At 36.2% G+C, this 21253-nt stretch overlaps 1 protein-coding gene across 1 annotated transcript; it reads left to right on the top strand.

Moving 5' to 3' along the window:
- The first annotated feature begins 8560 nt into the window (after positions 1-8560).
- Positions 8561-13330, top strand: LOC145033089 (uncharacterized). Its single transcript, XM_078981980.1, has 3 exons — positions 8561-9174; positions 10237-10652; positions 12312-13330. The coding sequence occupies exons 1-3, from the start codon at positions 8724-8726 to the stop codon at positions 13218-13220; spliced, it is 1776 nt and encodes a 591-aa protein (XP_078838106.1). The 5' UTR covers positions 8561-8723; the 3' UTR covers positions 13221-13330.
- The last annotated feature ends 7923 nt before the right edge of the window (positions 13331-21253 follow it).

Consider the following 21253-nt stretch of genomic DNA (forward strand, 5'->3'; position numbering starts at 1 on the left):
TCGAGGACGAAGCCTAATTTAAGTGGGGGAGAATTGTAACATCTCGAGTTCAGGAGTGCAAGTTTAGGGTTCAAAATGTAAATGTAGAAGACAAACTAGGCGAGTCCATGGATAGACTCGGCGAGTTGAGTCGCATTCAGGTCGAATGATAAGTGACCAACCCGGCGAGTCTCATGGGTGGACTCGGCGAGTTGGTGTTGTGTGGAGAAAACCCTAATGTCGGAGGATGAGCCCTATATAAAGGAAATTATACCCTCTCCACAGCCTCTTTACCCTCTCTTGAAGTCCAGAAAACCCTAATGCGCGTTTGTGAGTGATTTGAGAGCATTTGAACCTTGGAGAAGAGATTTTGGAAGAGATCTTGGAGAGTTAAGAGTCTTGGAGCAAGGGGCTTTGCTAGGATTCGGATTTCTATTCTGTTGGAGCTTCCTTTTTGAGGTATTATTTCGTTGCTTGGGCTATTATTCATCTAGATTCATCATTTTTGGGTATTTGGAAAGAATAGCTTTTGATATTCCGAGTTTGGAGGTTAGATCTGGGGTTGCTACCCCATATCTGGAATGGAGAAGGTCTAAAGTGCATTAAAGTCCCTGTTCTTGAGTGATTGGTGAAGCCATCTTGTCCCAAACCCTAACTCTAGAGTGCTATATGCTTAAATCTCCTTGGATTTACGTAAAGTTTGCCACTTTACGTGATGGATGGGTTGTAGAAGGGTATATCTGTGGTTTAGATCATCTACATGACCTGGAAAGCTTCTGTATGGATTAAGATCTAAGGGTACTCGGCGAGTCACAAGAGTGTACTCGACGAGTTGCATGAAGGTGGGTAGGAACTCGACGAGTTGGAAGAACAACTTGGCGAGTTGGTTGAAGATAGCCTTGGACTCGGCGAGTCTGGTCTTGAGGTTCTAGCCTTTTCTGATTAAGCTGAGAATCGGTGAGTCAAGGGATGACTCAGTGAGTTGAGATGGGACTTTTCAAAGTTGGGGGACTCCGCGAGTAGAGTCAGTCAGGAAGTTGACCTTGACTGAGGACTTTGACTTTGACCAAGAGTTGATCAGTTGACTTCCAAGGGCATTTTGGAATTTATTGGATTCAGTCTTTTGGTATTATCAGGGGTGGAGTTCGTGTCGGAGGTTGGAGCATCGAGATCTTATCTTTTCATTCAGCAGTTGCAAGGTGAGTTATCCTCACTATATCAACAGGGTCTAAGGCACCAAGGCCGACCCTTTTATCGAATTGTAATCCGGGTATTGTTGTTATGTTGTTGCTTTGCTATGTTTGCATCCTGGTAGTTAGGATGGTATATGTTAGAGACCTGGTTAAGGTCGGTATCCGGTATATAGGATGATGTTATGCTAGTGGTCGGTTAGGTCGGTATCCTGTTTAGAGTATGTTATGTTATATGATCTGCTAGATCGGTTTGATTGAATGTGAATTTGTTATATGATTATATGTTTATGCGCACATGGTTGTTTGACTGGGGTTGGGTTGAGGCGGGTCCTGCTTTGTGCTGTAGGCCAACATACCCTGGGCGGACCGGTTATTCCAAAGGCCCAGTGAGCGGTCCGGATAGGTTGTAGGCCCCACGAGGGCGGACCAGTCATACTGTAGACTCAGAGAGTGTACCAGGTGGGTTGAAGGCCCGGTGCGGGCGGACCAACCACACTGCAGACTCAAGGGATGTGGTTAGACTCGGAGGGTGGACCAGGTGGACTAAAGGCCCGGTGCGGCGGACCAGTCACACAATAGACCCGAAGTGCATGGTTGTTCTATTCGGTTATGATGTGTTATATGTGGTATATGTGGTTGGTATTTTGGGGGTATCTCACTAAGCTTTCGGGCTTACAGTTGTGGTTTAATGTTTTTCAGGTACTTCCGGAGTTAGTGGCAAGGCGAAGGCGTGATCGTACCGTTCCTCGTGTTTATGTTTTATGTTATGGTTCTGGGAATACTCTGATAATAAATGTATTAAAAACATTTTTGTAATAACTTAATGAATTGGGATGTTTTTGAAAAGTTTAAATTGGCTTGAATTTTTAGAGTGTTACAACATAACACTAAACTCTAGTGGTAATGATACTAGGTTTTGTCAAATGGAGTTGTTTTAAGTAAACAAAGCGCTGTCTGAGTGCAGAATCACCACATTAACAGGTGAGTGCATAGTTACTTTCATCTTACACATAGATATGAAGTATTTTATATAAATTACGTGATATGTGTGCATATTAGTTGAATACTTGTTGTCTATGCTAGATGAACGATTTTATACATGTTTTAAATTATTTAAACTTTATATGTATTTTATATCTACAAAATATGTTGGGTAAAACATGGGTAGATGAATAATGAGGTATGAAAGCTGATATAGAGGAATGTTGGCAACTATGGACTTAATGCCTACTGAATAAACCCTGGCGACTATGGACTTAGTGCCTAAACCCTAGCGACTGTGGACTTAGTGCATGCCGTGTAAACCCTAGCAGCGATGGACTTCGTGCTTATTCCTTAGGGTGATCCTTAGGAATGGATGAACAAGGAATAGTTGATTCTTAGGGTAGATCTCTAAGAGTAAAGGAGATAATGGGGATGGGTAATTGGTTTGATTATTTTTTTGATATTTGAACATAATAATTATATTATTGTGGGTTGAAAACCCTATGTACTCACCAGGTTTCCGAACCTGACCCACTCAAGCTTATTTGTATCACAGGTGTCAATATGAAGCTAATTTACATTGAGAGATTTAAAAGAGATGTAGATCACTAATGTAAATGAATGTAAGTTATGTGTATGCTTATGTTTTTGTATTGACGATGATATCCCAAATGTTTTAAAATGAATAAAAATACATTTTTTCGGAAATTCTTTGATAACATATTTATCATGTTTTTTTTGGGAATGAATTCCGCAACATTTTTATTAAAAGAGGTACTCTGATTTTTATAAAGCATAAACAAATTCGGTCTTTTCTGGCCGTAAAAATGGGGATGTCACACTTGGTATCAGAGCATTAACTTAAGCGAACTAGGCATAAGGATTTATTTCTATACTTAAACTTAGAATGCTAAGCGATTATTGTGAGGAGTGTGTCTAATATATTTTAGGTAGTACACCTGAATAGACACAAGCACTAGCTTAATTAGGGAAGGTGCCTAAAATGCTTTTATGTGCTAAATGATTTGTGATGCTTTATGATGTTATCATTGGATCAGATCTATGGTTTGTCGCCGACCGTATCTGGAAACTTTATGTGTTCAGATTTCTAAACGTTTAAATATGGTATTAGAACTGGCATGTAACTTTTCGGAGTAATAAGGAGGATTACGCATCTAAACCTTATCTATTTGTATTCTCGTCTTGATTCACTAAATGCATGCTTCCGTTAACATAGCATTATGGTGAAGACTCGTAGATAATTGAGGAAATGGAGGAAATGAAAAGACTTATGATAGTGAATGACACCTGTCGGAAGATTTCGTAAGAGTGGTATCTTGCCTTTAGACTATGTTTGATAAAATAACAGTACATTCAAAGGAGTACGGTACTTATGAAGTACACCTTCGATTAGCGAGATGATGGAACGATTGGTGTAATTCCTGAAGTTGTCCCATTGTATGGAGTTTCCACCACCAACCGACTTGAAATAGAATTGATGATTGAAGATACGCATGGAAAAGTCCTAGTAGAGTCTACGGAAAATTTTATGATTGTTTGCACACATTCGTATGTGCTAAAATTGTTTTTATAATAGTACCTTGGAAAAATGCGAGACAATACTTGGGACGAGTATGAGTAGGTGTGAATGGTAGTAGAGGCCTATATTACCGGAAGCACATGACTCACACTTGGATCATGAAAAGTCACAAGGTTACCAAGAAGCTAGTAATTGGTTCTGTTTTGTTCAAGTATGTCATTACCATTTTTTTGGTAATGATTAAGAATATGATTGTTATTTCGACCCTAGTGGTCATATCAAATCGAGTCCGACTAAGATATGTATATTACGTAGTTCAGAGAACCAAGATCGATGTAGCATCTAACTTAGGCTAAAAGATTTAAGTGAAATTGAGGCGATCAATAAAAATCTCGTGAATCGTTGTTAAAGTAAGAAACTTGTAGCTAGAAGTGCTACATGCTATAATGTGATTATATCACATTACAACATGAAGGAAGGTATTTTTCATTCTGGAATTTGACTCTAAGAGACCTGATTCTAAGCGTTGCATCATACGATGAAAGGTCATTAGAACGTGACCCATCGGTCTATTGTGAAAATCAAATAACTTATCTTAAGTGTATTAAGAAGAAGAAAGAGTCTCTATTAAGGATTAAGATTGTGACTGAAGGTCATAATTTGGAGTCTAACATAAGATAGAGATCGGGTGCAAGATTGAGCACCACCTGCAGTCAAGAAGTCCAAGAGTTAGAAACTCGATCGAAAAAACATAGAAGTTACGGTATGGAATCATTGTACAAGCCCTGTTTCGTTGATGATTCTGGGATGTAATCATTCTAAAGGGAGATAATTGTAACACCCGCAGATCCGGCTAGTCAGTGTAGAGATAGTAAGTGTCGAAAACGATTTTTTGATAGAAGATTATTTAGAATGAATAATCTCAATAAAATTTGTAGCATATGTCACAAAGGTTTCGTACATATAAAGAACGCCGAAATCCGAGTTATAACGAAGAAGTTATGGCCCGTCAAAGCGCCTAAACCCTGGCGACTATGGACTTAGTGCCTGTGGTGTAAACCCTGGCGGTGATGGACTTCATGCTTATTCCTTAGGGTAATCCTTAGGAATGAATGAACGAGAAATAGCTGATTCTTAGGGTAGATCCTAAAGAGTGAAGGAGATAATGGGGATGGGTAATTGGGTTGATTAATTGTTTGATGTTTAAACATAATAATTATATTACTATGGATTGAAAACCCTATGTACTCACCAGGTTTCCGAACCTGACCCACTCATGCTTATTTGTATCACAGATGTCAATATGAAGCTACTTTACACTGAGAGATTTAAAAGAGATGTAGATCACTAATGTAAATGAATGTAAGTTTTGTTTATGCTTATGTTTCTTATTGACGATGACATCCTAAATGTTTTAAAATGAATAAAATATATTTCTTCAGAAATGCTTTGATAACGTATTTATCATGTTTTTTTTGGAACGAATTTCGCAAGCACCTTTATGAAAGAGGGAACCTTAAAATGTCCAGATCTACTAAGTTGAGCCCCTAAAACGACCCTAGCTTACCAAGACCAAGAAAAAGGGATTAAAATGGCCAAAAACCAACCCAACATAGATCTATGAAATGAATAGCGAAGATAGAGACTTTATATCTTGAAATTCTCGAAATAAAGATGTTAACACTGGATCTCCAAGCTCTTCTCCAAAGGTCGAGTATTTCACTTTCTTCTTCTCTTAAACAAACCACCAAGAATCTTCTTTCAAGCCTCAAGCTTCACCCAAAGCACTCTAGGGTCTCAAACACATAAAAGGGGTGTTGGCTGACTTAAAATGACCTAAGGAGTGGTATAATGTTGCTTATATAGTGTAAGAACCTCGGAATTAGGGTTTTGGCCTGAAGGGAGTATGCTCCGCGTACCTCTTAGTACGCCTGACTTACTTACAAACCACCCGCTACCAGATGACCTTATACGCTAGGCGTACCCTAGCTTACACTGGGCGTACCCTGCTAAACATGTGCATGCATCTTTGCATGCATGGGACTAATCTGCCAAATATTTCCATTTGGGGCTAATTCTACCAAAACATTCAAAGTACCATAACTCCCTCATTCTAGGTCCGTTTCCAATGAACCTTATGTCCACAATAAGGTGATGAAAGCCCTACGCTCCCAATAACTTACCCGAGCGTTAAACCCTTCCCGGATTAAACCCAAAATCCATGAAGGCCGAGATACCCAATTACAATTATACCCTTGGCCTCCGAAGACACAATTGAACGTCCGGATCACTTATATTATGACATCCACCTCTGAACTGGGCAAAATCTTTCATTTCCCAAGGCCCTAAACCTTATGACAACTGATGATTGGGCCGCAACCCCAGTGCAAGAAACACTTTCAAAACTGAGTGTTACAGCTTCTCCAACACCAGTCACACCGTCTCGCACTCTTGCTCCTCCTATTATCGTCGCATCTAGCAACTCCGTCGTCGGTACTCTATCTTCCTCCTCCTTTGTAAGTACCTAATTCGCCTATGTATCAATCAGATCCGTTTGATGGTGCGGAATCCCAATCAAACGGATGATGTTAGATAAAATAGAAGAGAAGCAGAAGAAGAATATGATGAATCTATGTATGAATTGATTAGAATGAAAATCCGGGTACAAAAGATTCACACACACAAAACTTCTCTCTAGTTTCTCTCTTGGCCGTACACTCCTTTATGTTCATCAATCTCTACTCCTCAACCCTAACGCCTATATATATACTAGGGAACATGGACTAACTGAACATGGGTTGTAAATGGGTTTACGGCCGTAAACACAGCCGTAAACACGTATACGGTCATAAACACCTAGCTGTTTACGGTCCAAGACACATAAATATATTTTTCTAGAAAAGTAAAGTATAAACCACATTTTTGACCCAACATCCTTTTGATTTATGTGGCTTATTGGTTTTGTTTTTTTATCCTGTACTGAAATATTGTATTAAAGAGATTTACCTGTTATTGAATTCAATTCTCATTCATATAATCATATCCCGCTATTTGGTATTGACAGCTTATGAAAGCCATTAGGGAAAATAACATAAGTTTTGGCTATCTTTTATCTCTAATGGGTCAAACAAAAGGGTTAAATCGTAAGAATTGTTGTTTTGTTGTTGCATAATTGTTCATTTTCAATTTGTTGTTGTGCTATTTGTTTTCCACTAAAAGTTTGATAATTTGGTCTATAATAAACTCAGGAATCATGTTTTAAGAATGACAAAGCTCTCATGCATTAAAAAGGTCAAACATTGTACAATCAGGGATTGAATATTTGAATTTATTCACGTATACTATTTTTTTTTAACAAAATAAAAAGAGTAAATTGCACGAATGGTCCCTATGGTTTGGGGTAATTTGCACGTTTGGTCCCTAACTTACTTTTTTAACTCGGAAGGTCCCTACTGTTTGTTTTTGTTATGCATTTGGTCCCTTCTATTTGTTTTTGTTACACGCTTGGTCCCTGTCTTACCTAAAAAGACTATTATTTGAATATGAAAAAATGATGGGATAGGTAGGGTAAGGTGAGGGGAGTGGGGTTGAGAGTGTGTTTATTTAAATAAATTAAAAAATCAAGGGCAAAATAGTCTTTTTAGGTAAGATAGGGACTAAACGTGTAACAAAAACAAACAATAGGGACCTTCCGAGTTAAAAAAATAAGTTAGGGACCAAACATGCAAATTAACCTAAACCATAGGGACCATTCGTGTAATTTACTCAAATAAAAATTGTGTTTGTGGAGCAGGTGAAGTAAACGAAAAAAAATGAGCCAAAAGAATGTTGTTCTAAGTTTTGAATAAAGATTTTGTGAAAGGAACTCCAAATCAAGAACAATTTGAAGCAACTTAAGGATGTTATTTAGCTAAAACAATGTAATTTTAATGTTAATTCATTTGATTTGTAAATAACATTTAATAGTATTGAATGTTTTTATAAAAATGTAATGTTATAAACTAAATGGTAAATCATAAACGATTATTACAAAAAAAAAATATTGTTTGAGGGTAACTCAGTCAGTTAGATACAAAATCAAACAACAAGTTTCAGTCAGATGATAACTCAGTCAGAACTTCTAACCCAGTCAGCTCTTACTCAGTTAGCAGCTATCAAACGACCCCTAAGACAACGTTGGTCAGCCATGGTTCGATTCATGACCAACCACAACCAAACCCACCATGCCACCCTTGGGGTGGCGTTAGTGCCACAACGCGTGCAATATTTCCTCTCACTCTAGGTAACCTAATTGTAATGTCCAGTAAAGTAATACGTGTACGAATGATTATTTTCTTCTCATTAGATATGTATGAAAAAAGTAGTTTTCCAAGCTCATATAAAATTACTATATCATATTATAATTATATGTTACATTAAACACACCATTAAAATGGAATACCATGGAATGTGCATAACCAAAAACTCGATAGTTCTCGTTAATAACTACTTATTTTCTTTTGCTTAGTTTAACCCAATTTACCCAAAATCCGATTGACCATAACCCGACCAACTCATAACTTAATAGGGTCGGGTTTTGTGTGAACTTATAGTTTTCAAAATCTCGATTAACTAAAAACCCTATCGGATTGACCCGATTAACACCCTACCTAATGACTTCAAAATGTGAGTATACCTGTGAGTTTAAGTAAAAGTAAATGGACCATATCTGCAATGAATTCCAAACTTAAGGACTATATTGAGACAATTCAGAATTTGGATTGAACTCGTGAGATTTTAAGTGAAGCTTAGGGTTTGTAATTTACTCTTGAATACATGTAGATCAACGTACAACCTTCTATGTACGGCTTACAAGCATTCAATAAAACACTCACGCGTTGTTCTAACATTCAAAGCGAAAATTCCTAGTAACTACGCAATGTGGAAAATAAACCCCTCCTTCCATCATCGTCTTCAAAAGACCTTCCCAACTTCAGTACCCGTCATCGCCATATTTAGCTTCCTAAACCATAAACTCAAAAACCACCATGGATCGTCTCCTATACCAGACTATACTAAAAGGCGACCATGTTACCTTCCTCAAACTCATTCAAGAAAACGAAACCCTAATCAAACAGACCGTGGTTGGATCATCGAACACCGTGTTACACTTAGCAGCTCGGTTTGGGCACCTGGAACTGGTGTTGGAGATACTGAAAGTGTGCCCAGATATGGTTGTGGCGGAAAACAGTGACTTGGAGACACCTTTGCACGAAGCATGCAGAGAAGGGAAAGTTGAAGTGATGAAGGTGTTAATGGCGGCGGATGAAGGGGTGATCGGAAAAGTGAACTGCAGAGGTGAGAGTGTGCTGTTTGTAGCGTGTGAGAGAGGGAAGTTACAGGTGGTGAAGCATCTGATAGAGTTTCAATGGCTTCTTATGCATGAACTTGATGCGTTTATGTGTTCTATACATGTTGCTGCTGCTGGTGGACACACAGGTATTCGGTGATGACTTGTAATTTTGATTTGAAAATAAGTTCAAATTGTTACTAATATTGTAGAAAAGTTAGAACCTTTTTGATCTGGTAACTTTAATAAAGAACACGTTTATATAACTATTTATTGAATATGCATTGTTTACTAATGTTAAAACAAAAAAGATATTGTGGATTCAAAGTTAGAAATATTAAGTTATAGTTATTAAAAGACAAAAAACTGCAAATTAACTTTCATAATCATCTTTTAGTACTACTAAAAATATCTTTTTATGACCATATTTTGTTTATGAATTCGTATTTTTTATGAGTTTAACAAACAATGTGATATTAATTGCAATAATGTTTATTATTTAATGATAAAACAAAATTAGTTATATAAACTTATTTAGTGATATTAAGTCCAATAACCCTTACACAGGCAATACACAATTATATATGTATACCACAATATTAATTATGTTTTTATGCTAGAGAAATGAATCCCACCATATTATATGTATCACATTTTATGATGAGGCAGAATAATCAAAAAAGATCGGTGGTCCCTTATTTAATTTGTTGTTTTGTTAGAAGGCAAATATGTTTTTCGCAACCTAGCTAACCGGCTTTCCTTATTCGTCCCAAAATAAATATATTATTTGCATTTACTATAGAACATAAGTACAAATTTTCTACATTAATTACTAATCAAATATTTAAAAAGTAAAATAAAGTACTTATAAATCATAATTTGTCATCGATGGGGTGTATAATAAAAATATTTTTCCCATTATAAGAAATTGTATTTATAACTGTAAGTATTATATAGCAATTATTGGCGATGGGCAATGCTCAACGACTTATTCTATTCACACACAAGACAAAATTCAGATATCGACTTCATGCGTTTACTTGACTTAGAAAGTCCACCAATTGTCGTCTTTTATATATACATATATATGGAAGGATATTTCTGTAATTTTTCATATAGTAATAATTCATACCTAGTAAAATGAAATTCTTGTAAAAATTGAAATACAAATTACTAATAAACTCACGGTATTACTTTTATACTTTATCTAGAAATAGTCAAGGAGATATTGAAGGTGCGTCCAGAGTTTGCAAGAAAGTATAATTCAGAAGGATACTCAGCGTTGCATCTAGCTTGTAGCAGAGGGCAATTAGACACAACAAGGGAGCTTCTATGGTCAGATCCCGATCTTTTGTACCTCCGAGATCACAATGGTTGGACACCCTTACATTGGGCATCAATGAAAGGTCGAGTTGGAATTATTGGTGAAATCATCTCAATAAACCTTGAATCTGTTGAAATGGTTACTAACCATGGTGAAACTGTTCTTCATCTTGCTGTGAAGTATAACCAGTTTGATGGATTAAGACATCTAATGGAAACACTTAACATCACAAAACTTGTAAATGTACAAGACAACGATGGCAACACCGTGTTACATGTGGCAACAGCAGGGAAACTCAATACGGTAATATATATTCTCTTGATTCCTTAGTCGTTGACATTATATTATTGGATATTAACCAAAATGACTACATTCTTCTAAGTGGTAGAAGCCAATCAATTTGTTGCAAATGATTATCAAGGTCGAAAATTTACAAATTTCTAACTACTTTTTCTACAAAAACTAGTTCGAAAATTGTTTTTTCTAAGAAGTAGTTCGAAATTTTGAACTAATTTTTTTAGAAAAATATGTTCGAAGATCCATATATAGTTTGAAAAGTTTAATTACTTTTCATGCGCTATTAATTAACCAACGTTTTAAAATCCGGGTTTTTAGTTGATCCGGTGTGATGACCGGTTCACGGGTCAACCGGTTGAACCGTCGGGTCAACCCGGTTATTTGTCTTTTTCTATTTTTATATGTTTTTACTTTCCTGTATAATGCATAAACATGCAAAACCAATAATTTAATGTCCACAAAGTTTAAACATTGAAAAACATTGAAGAAACTGCAAAAGGCTCGTTGTTTCGGCGTTCACTACTTGTATCCAACTATCCAAGTCTTATTAAAACAGGTCAATCTGGTTTTAACCGGTTCAACATAAGCGGTCGAACCGTGGTTTAGGGGAAACCCGGCCGGTTCGATCTGGTCCGTATTTTTACAAAAAACCGTTCTCAATTGACCCGTCTTCTACCCCGGGTCACGGTCCAACCGGTTGAACCGGCCAAGTCGACCCAAGTTTTAAAACATTGCTATTAACTTGTTCTTTGTCGTCAGTATGGATTGAGTTTCAAACTTGTTTTCGTGACAGATATCCATTGAAATTAGGGGTGAGCAAACCCAAACCAAAAAACCGAGAAACCGATTAAAACCGATAAAACCGAAACCGAAAAAACCGAAACCGAAGCAAAACCGGCGGTTTGGGTTTGATATTTTTAAAAACCGAAAAATCGGGTTCGGTTTCGGTTTTTACCCAGAAACCGACCCCTCCAACCCGAGAAACCGACCCATACTTAAAACCGACAAACCGCCCAAGAAACCGACCCATCCAACCAAGAAACCACCCATACTTGATTGTGTTTTGGTTTTAATAGACTATTTCAAACTTTGGTTGTGACTTGTAATAGACTATTTGTTGTAAGATTTATGTTTTTTGAAGTATTTAACTTCAATTTGGTGTTTTTTTTAAGTATTTAGCTTGTCGTTTCGTTTATATAAAATGGGTTAAAACCTAAAACCCATGGGTTTAAACCCAGAACCTGTGAGTATATGGGTTGAACCCAAGAAACCAAGAAACCAACCAAACCGAACTCAGAACCTGAGAAACCGAACCGACCAGAAACCGAACCTATTAGGTTCTAAAAAACAGAAACCGATCATTTATGGGTTGGGTTGAGTTTGAATCCAAAATCGATCCATGCACAGCCCTAATTGAAATAATAGTTAAGAGTCTAAAAGTCAATCTTATTTATTATAAAATGAAAATTTATAAAATAACAAAATAACAACAAAGAATGATAATTAATGAGGAATAATATGAAGAAAAAAAATGATGTAAAGTAGTTTGAAAATTCGTACTTTTGAACTAGGTAGTTATTTAGGTTATTTGTTTAAAATCTAGTTATTTCCTAACATATTTCCTTCTTATTATTGATGTTTTCATTGATTTATACATGAAAACAGATGGTGACATATCTACTTAAACGCGGTGTGGATGTAAACGCTATCAATCAAAAAGGGTATACAGCGCTAGATGTCGTTGAATCAGATGGAAGCAACTCAACTGCCCTCCAAATCATACCAGCCCTTATGGAAGCTGGAGCAAAAACATGTGAACAATTGCCCCCTACTTCTCGAGACATCAAAGAAGTAGTTCATCGCAATTTAATCAAACATTCTCCACACACAAGAACAATAGACTCCCCAACCCAACACCATCGCTACAGAAAGCAATCTCACCGAAGATCAAAGCAAATCGAGCTTCAAAATGAGGGCCTACGAAATGCTAGAAATACTATCACCATTGTCGCTGTTCTGATAGCAACTGTCACGTTTTCAGCAGGAATAAACCCTCCGGGAGGATTCAGTCAAGAGACAGGGAAAGCTAAACTGGGAAGCAAAAAACCATTTAAAGTGTTTTTGTTGTGCAACATTCTAGCATTGTTTCTATCCCTAGGCATTGTTAATGTTCTTGTTAGTGTCATTCCGTTTAGGAGGAAATCAATGATGAACTTATTGGTAGCCACACATAAAATCATGTGGGTGTCAACTATGTTCATGGCATCAGCTTTTATAGCAGCGACATGGACCATTTTACCACAAGGTCAAGGCTCAAGATGGTTGATGATTGAATCGATGTTGGTTGGGGTAGGTTGTACACTGGTTGTGCTTCTAGGGTTGGGTATTTTGTTGGGAAAACAATGGTCGAGAAAAAAAGAATGGCGAAGACGAAAGGAAAAGAAAATGAAGGATGGTACGCCTAATAGTAGTGTTAATAGTCGTATCGGAGAAATGCGTTTTGTTAAGAACAGTCATGAGTCGTCTAGTAATTCAGACGTTGATAGCTCTGATCATGGTTATCAAGTTTATTAATTCATGTTCATATGAACATTTGTATCAGGCGAATGCACAAGTGTTGTGTTGGTTAAAACTATTTAACTATAATTTTGAAAAATATATGTTGTTTTAGGCATTGATATTAATTTGTTAAAACTGTTTAGCTATAATTTTGAAAAATATATGTTGTTTTAGCCATTGACATTAATTATGCAATAATATTTTGTACACTAGATTGATGTATAAAATCCAACTTCAATAATATAGTAAGATAAACATATATTACAATTATATTTGTAATGCCATTTACTTCAACTTATAAACAAACATAATTAAATATAATTAGAAAGGTTGTCAAAATCATGATCTTGATCATAGGATCGTACGATCCCACGATCCTAAATATGAAAAACGATTCGGATTGCATATGGATCGTATTTGGGGTACGATCGTAAGATCGTAAGTAGGAACGTAGGATAATCCGATCCGATTCTACATTTCCTTGATTTATTTATTTATTTATTTTGCAAATGAAAACAATGATTTTACCACTTTATATTTTTTACCTTTTACTAATTTATCGTTTATCATTTTGTGTTGTGACTTGCGACTAAAGTTTTGAAGTTTTTATAGTTTTTGAATGAAAAACTGAATGTTGGAGATAATTTTTATGTTTTAAAATAATTAGATAAAATTATGTTTTATTTTGTGGGATCTTAGGATCTCGATCCCGATCTTGCAAACCCAAAAATGATTTTACCTAAGATCCCAATCTTAACAACCTTAATAATTAGTGTTACTTATAATTATTGTTATTATTAATTAATTTAAAAATCACTTATTTGATTGGTTATTATTTTTAACAAATGTTATGGTTAATTAATTTAAAATAATTTATTCGGTTAACGCCTAGGAAAATACATTTAGATGAAATACATCAATAATCTAAAATTTAAGAGAAAATAAAGCATAATGGTAATACAAAGGTTGCTTGTTTCAAATATATTATTATGAAAAATGACTTCATAAGTATCACATGGTGTACAAAAGATAGGAATTTCATTAAGTACATTCATTTACATAAAAAGGCTCATGAATTTTTTATATAAAATGTTGAGTAAAATTACAAAACTCATTTTCATAACATAAAGGATTTTCAATGATAGTTTTATAACTTGTTAGTATTCCACGAACTACCCAATAACATCAAAGTAGATAATTTATGGGAAAATGACATATAGGCCCTATAATGTTTTTAGGTTTTACCCTTTTAGCCACTTAACTTATTTTTTGATCTAATAAGAGAACCAAGTAGGGGAAACCTGTTTATTTAGCCATTTTCACCTCTTTTTCCCGGTTTTATTAACAAAACTTGGGGCCCATCTCTCTCTCTCTCTCTCTCTCTTTATCTCTCCCTCTCTCTCTCTCTCTTATCCTGTTTCTTTTCTTTTTACCTAAAAGAACATTTCATCTTCTTCATCTCTTAATCAAAATTCCACATCCAATCATGAACAAACATACACTCATGTACACCTACTCTCGCTCTTTCCATATTTTTTTGGTTATCCAAAAAGTAGTGCTCAACAAGCACTCAAAAGAAAACCCAAAAATCCAATTTTATAATCGATTTATGTAAGTGTATATGTAGGTTTGGTTCTGGAAATCGATTTCTATATGTTCATTCCCAAATATCGATGTTTATGTGTATGTTTTTGTTTCTGAAAACGATATGTGTATGTGTTTATGAATCTGAAATTGTTTCAAAAAGGTACATGTGTGTGAATTAGAAATCGCTCCTTCTTCCTCTAGTCACTCACTGACCCCCGCACATCCTTTGGTATCATGTGATTTGTATGTGTTCATAATGTTCTTTTGCAAAATCAAATCAAGATTTAGAGAGAAGGCGGAGAGGCACTATTTACGTGAATAAGAAAGAGGAAAGAAAGGTGGGTGGCTATCGTTATCAGAGCTCTAAGAAATTGGAGCTTCAAGATTAAAGAAATTACTCTGTTCTGATTTTTGGGCTAGCAAACACACACATAAGATTGGATGTAATTGTGGATATAACTTCAAGCACCGTTTTACTCAATGAACATACAAAACCCACAATTACAGATGTGGGTTATCAAGATTGCTGATAAACATAGCCAATCTTCATGCCGAAGAAGATGATCGGGTACGACTAGATAAGTAAAAGCAGTCATGTGGCTATTAGATGGTCGGTGAGGTTCACCGGAGATGACAAACGGTGGTCAATGATTAAACAAAAAACTCAATCCCCTTATTTGTTGATATGATGCTAGTTACATCAAGATTACAGGACCTCAATCTGCAGGTGGGCTTCAGGGAGAGAGAGTTAGAGAGAGAGAGAGAGAGAGAGAGAGTATGGGAAAATTCAAAGTCAATATAAGAAAATTGGTCAACAAATGTCATTGTGTCAAAGAAGTAACCGGCTGACCCCTTCACTTTGGCCAAAAGGATGTAATCGACCCTGCAAAAACAACTCCGTGCCCTCATAAGGCCACAAATTTTGTTTAGGGTTTAAAAGGATAAACCCTGGAAAGTTCGTTGGATATTTGTGTCATTTTTCCATAATTTATTATGTTAATATTTACTAACCACTTAATATTCTTTAACTATTTATATTTATTACTTTATAAAACTATAAAACATATCAAATATGTAAGATAAATACATGTCTAATTATCAAAAGAAAAAAAAACTTCTAAAAAAATAATACATTAAAGAAGAATCTTAAATAAAATTATTTACTAATATGATATAATAATTATGATGCTCTTATATTTATATTCAAAATAATTGAATTCTGTTTTCTATAACATTTGGTTAAGGACATTTTATAAGCATTACTCATGGTAGATCTTTACCATACCATAAAGTCGTTTTTTGTTACTATTTAATTTGTAACGTTCCAAAATTTACAAATAGATTTAACCAATTAACTTTTGCTTTAAAAATCATTTACTAACATTTCATTGATTTGAATCATACATTATCAGAGTTAAATTTACAAAAACACGGAAACAAACATCTTCGATGCAGTTTGTAGACCCTCACAAACCGGATCATGTGTGCCTCCTCCACAAATCTCTCTATGGTCTCAAGCTGGCACTAAGAGCTTGGTTTCACAGGCTCTCCTAATCTCTACTTACTCTCTACTTCCAAGGCTCCAAAACGGATCCTTCTATGTTTATCTACGTGACTCATGGTACACTCCTTTACATGCTTGTGTATGTTGATGACATTATTCTGACATGGAACAACAACAAAGCCATCAATTATATCAATCAGAGCTTGAGTACCTCATTTGTTGTTAATGGCATGGGTCCATTTTCATACTTTCTTGGTATTGAGGTAGTTCGACATAGAGCTAATATTGTTCTCTTTCAACAAAAATACATACAGAACCTGATGACCAAAGCAAACCTCTCAAAAGCTAATTCGATTCCTACCTCATGCACCATCGGTTCTATTCTCTCCATTGGGGACAGCGCCCCTGTAACACCATAAACCAGGTATGACTTGAAACCCTTAAAGAAATTTCATTTTTGACATAATTGGTTCCTTAAGTATGTTGGGCATACTTATGAGTACGCTTAGCGTACTACACATGACTGATCGCAGAGGAGCCCCATGTACGATGGGCGTACCAGAAGTACGCTTGGCGTACATGCTGAGGGTCCAAACCCTAATTTGCGGACTTGTGACCTATTTAAACGCCATTAACTCATTTGAACCTCACCCTCATCAGCTCCTTTCACCTCCAAACGTTCCTAAAAGCCCTAATATCCTTTGTGAGTGCATTTTGAGCCTTGAGAGTGCATTTGTGGTCCTCTTAGTGTTCATCCAATAAGAAAAAATTGTCAAAGAAGCTTGGAGTGTCTTTTGCCTTCAAGAATCTGCACATAGAAGACCTTGAGGAGTTCCTGGAGGTAAAAAGCTTGGATCTTTCCACTTAAATCTATAGATCTAGCTATGTTTTATAGTTTTGCCCCTTTGGTTGATTTTGGACCTCCATTTGTGAGTTAAGCAACTCCAGAAGATGGAAATGACAAATCTGAGGTCCCTTGGTCCTTTAGTAACATAAAAATGCAGTCTTGGTGGTATTTTTGACCTCATGCATGGGTTAAGAACCTTGAAAAGGTCTTAATGGGGGTGTTGGGTGCATTTCGGACATGCAAAGGTATAAAGTTTCCAACTTTATGTCTTAGGTCGTCTTATTAAGCTTAGATCTGACTTTTTAACGTAAAAGAATCGAGTATTAAGCACTTAATGGAAAAATGGCTTAATTTGTTAGTACGTTGGGCGTAACCCAGTGTACGCGGCGCGTAAACCCTAGAACCCCAGTACGTTGCACGTACCAGGATGGTACGCTAAGCGTACGCATCACAGATGGGCTTGGATATGTTTTGGGATTTTGGACTGTTGGGCCTCATTTGGTTATTGGACTTGGTTACATTCTGAGTACAGTAGGCCATTTTATCAATTTGGGCCATTGGTGTTATGATTGGGTCTTTTGGTGCCAAGAGGCCCATTAATGATTTTGGACATGGACTGTGGGCCCATTAACAAAGAAAGGATAATTGGGCCTTTTTGGAAGGACTTGGGGTTAGGTTCCCTTTTATTAAGTAAAGTCCTAACATTGATTAATATTATTATTTAGCACGGGAGGTTACAGACTGTTAGGAGAGCAGCTTCCGCATTCAGCAAACAGAGGTGAGTCGCCTCACCATACCAATGGGTCGAAGGCACCAAGCTTGGCCCATTAATTGTTACGCATATACTATTTCGATTATGTGATATGCCATGCACTAGTTGTTTCGATGTAATATGTATCTTGTATGGAAGACCTCGGGGGGTTCCCAAGACACTTAGGTATAAGACCGTGGAGAGTTTCCACGGCATCCTAGCTCAAAGACCTCGGGGGGTCCTGAGGTACTTAGGTGTAAGACCTTGGAGGGTTTCCCTAGCATCCTAGGTCAAAGACCTCAGGGGGTTCCCTAGTCATGGGGCTAAGACCATGTGGGGGTTCCCATGGCACCCGGAGTAAGACCCTGGAGGGTTTCCAGGGCTTCCTTATATATTGGTATGCATGGCTTATGTGATATGTATAACTGTTTTAGCTGGTATGATATGTTGTATGTGGTTTGTGTGTGGGTATACTCTGGGGAACTCACTAAGATTTTAGCTTACCGTTTGTGGATTTGTTTCAGGTACATCTAAGCCCAAGGGTAAAGGCAAGGTGTGATGGTACGGCGTGCACTCTCCCTCTCATTGATATGCTATGTGACACCATGATGTTTTTCAATAAAGTTGTAATGAATGTGGATTGAAAACAATCATTTTGGGATTTCATGGTTTATGTAAATGTGTTTGATTAATGAAAAATGAAAAAAAAAAATCTTCGAAAAATTGGGTCGTTACAACCCCATTATAAGATCCAGTCAAATATAGACAAGTTGTTGGTGACCTTCAGTATGTTACCTTATCTCGGTCTGATATCATATTTGCAGTCAACAATGTCTGTCAATTTATGCACCCACCCACCATCAATCATTGGTCTACAGTGAAACAAATCCTTCATTACCTATGTGACACTTCCGATCACGGTCTCTTCCTGTCTCATTCATTGCCTTCAGTGCTTCATGCCTATACCAACGTCGAATTCAACTCCATGAGTGCCTTTTCGGACGCCGATTGGGCTAGCTGCTCGAATGACTATCGATCCACAGGGGATTCACGATATACCTTGGTCACAATCTAATTTCATGGTCTTCTAGAAAACAGACAATTTTATCTCGGTCATCCACAGAATCTGAATACAAGGCCTTAGTAGATACGGTTGCTAAAGTAACTTGGATTGAGACTCTCTTGCGAGAACTCCGTGTAACAATCAAATATGCTCTAATTTTGTGGTGCGATAACGTGGGAGTCACGTATTTATCGGCCAATCATGTCTTCCATGCACAAACAAAGCATGCAAAGGTTGATTTTCACTTTTTCAGAGAAAAGGCTACTCAAGGAAAACTGCCCGTTCAACCCATTTCTACACAAGATCAAATAGCCGATGTGTTCACAACGTCGCTGCCTTCCGATCGGATTCTCACTTTGAAGTCCAAGCTAAGAGTTCGTCCCCGACCTTAGCTTGAGGGGAATGTTAGATAAATGTTAATATTTGAGGGTCATTTGTGTAAATGTGTAGTCTATATATACTATGTATATTTTCCTTTAATGAAAACAACACACAATTACCAAGTTTAACTTGCATACTCTTTCTTTTAAACCATCTTGTTTGGTTTCCATCCTCTTTATAAAATCTTTGTTGCAACTTTAATGATGGAGTTTTTCAAGAAAATTAATCTTCTTTAACCTATATCCAAATCAAATTTAATCTCCTCTTTGTCAACAAGAAAATAAAATCCGATCATACCTAACTCAACCGAATCGTGCCCTAATGTTGAAAAAAATATCTCAACTAAAAGCTATATCCATGTATCCACTAGAACACCATACTTAAGTAATATCATGTAAAATAAATAGAAAATATATTTAAAAAAATAATCAATAAATTAGCCCATGTTTAAGGTTGCAAACAGAAAGTCTAAAATTCAATGTTATAGAATACCTTGATTTTGGGAAAAAGAATACCTTAATACTATTCAGAGAAATTCAGAAAATTGCTTCTTTTCCTCCAAATAATCATAAATTAATTTCTTTTTTTGAACAACAGAAACTAATATGACTAATAATCAGAAATGGGAAAAAAAATTGTAGAAGTCATCACTTATAGAAATTTGAAAAAAGAAAAGTTCAACTCGGTTAGAAACTAACTCAATACTGTACTGAGAAATCAGAAAACTGCTTATTTGCCTCTAGATAATCATAAACTAAGAGAACTTATCATCTGTACATCAGATAATCAAAAACTTCATATAAGCCCCAAAATCAAAATATTAAAATCATATTATCAGAACATCATGAAACTAGAGAAACTCGATGCCAAAATCAGAATTCGAATTCTGATTCACAGAACCAATTGTCAAATGGGTTGAAATCAGAAGTTGCAACATTAGCCTGTAGGGAGTGGCCTCGGCACCCACTCGGCACATCTAAGTTGGACTCGGCAAACACCATGCCACAAACTCGAGAGAAATATTTTGTTTTTCAATTTTCAAATTTATACCAGTTTTTTAATTTGTTACCGTTTTTTATAAAAAAAAATCTATTTTTTCACCTTTTCACAACCTTTATAAATACCAACAACTACCTTATTTTATAGCACACTACAACCTTCAAATTTTCACTCAAACACTATCTATATAGTGTGAAAAAATGGCGTTCTCATCCAACCCACAAAAAAAAAAAAAAAAAAAAAAAAAAAAAAAAAAAAAACAACAGCAACAAAAAATACCCAAAACACAAACCCAATTTGAAACTCACATTTATCACCTATCTTCGTTCAAAATCAAAGTGATTGTCCTATTTATTCAATTCCTAATTACTATCATCCTGGTGCATACTACACTCCACATCGTATTTATATCCAACTAAATTTCATTCTCAATCTCAATCCTAACCCTAATTTTAATTCAAATCTCAAGTGAAATCCCAATCGAAAAATGATTTCAACACATTTGACAACCTTCCCGAATCGCAATTCCAATTCCAATCCCAAACCCAAATCCAATTCGAAACTCACTCTTAACCCGAAGTTGTACCCGCAATGGATTTGGAGCCGGAAGAGATTCGACGCCAATCGGAACCTAAGAAAAAAAAAAGGAAAGGTGCCTTCAAAAAACTAGACATGAGACGAAGAAGTGGCGTTGGATCATGCGTGGGTAGATGTTTCAGAAGACCCAAAGGTCGGTAACAACCAAGATTTGCCAACTTTTTATCGGAAAGTTGCTAGGCATTTTATCGTTTTCAATGAAGCTTAGAGACTTTAGAAAAAAATATCAAATTTACTTGAAGTGGAGGAAGTCAAAAAAAAAAGTTGTCATGGAGTTTACACAATATTTGCATGTGCGATGCCACAATGGTAAAGTGGT

The sequence above is a fragment of the Lactuca saligna genome, chromosome 1, assembly GCF_052625555.1.
Source record: "Lactuca saligna cultivar CGN05327 chromosome 1, ASM5262555v1, whole genome shotgun sequence".
In the NCBI taxonomy this organism is placed as follows: domain Eukaryota; kingdom Viridiplantae; phylum Streptophyta; class Magnoliopsida; order Asterales; family Asteraceae; genus Lactuca; species Lactuca saligna.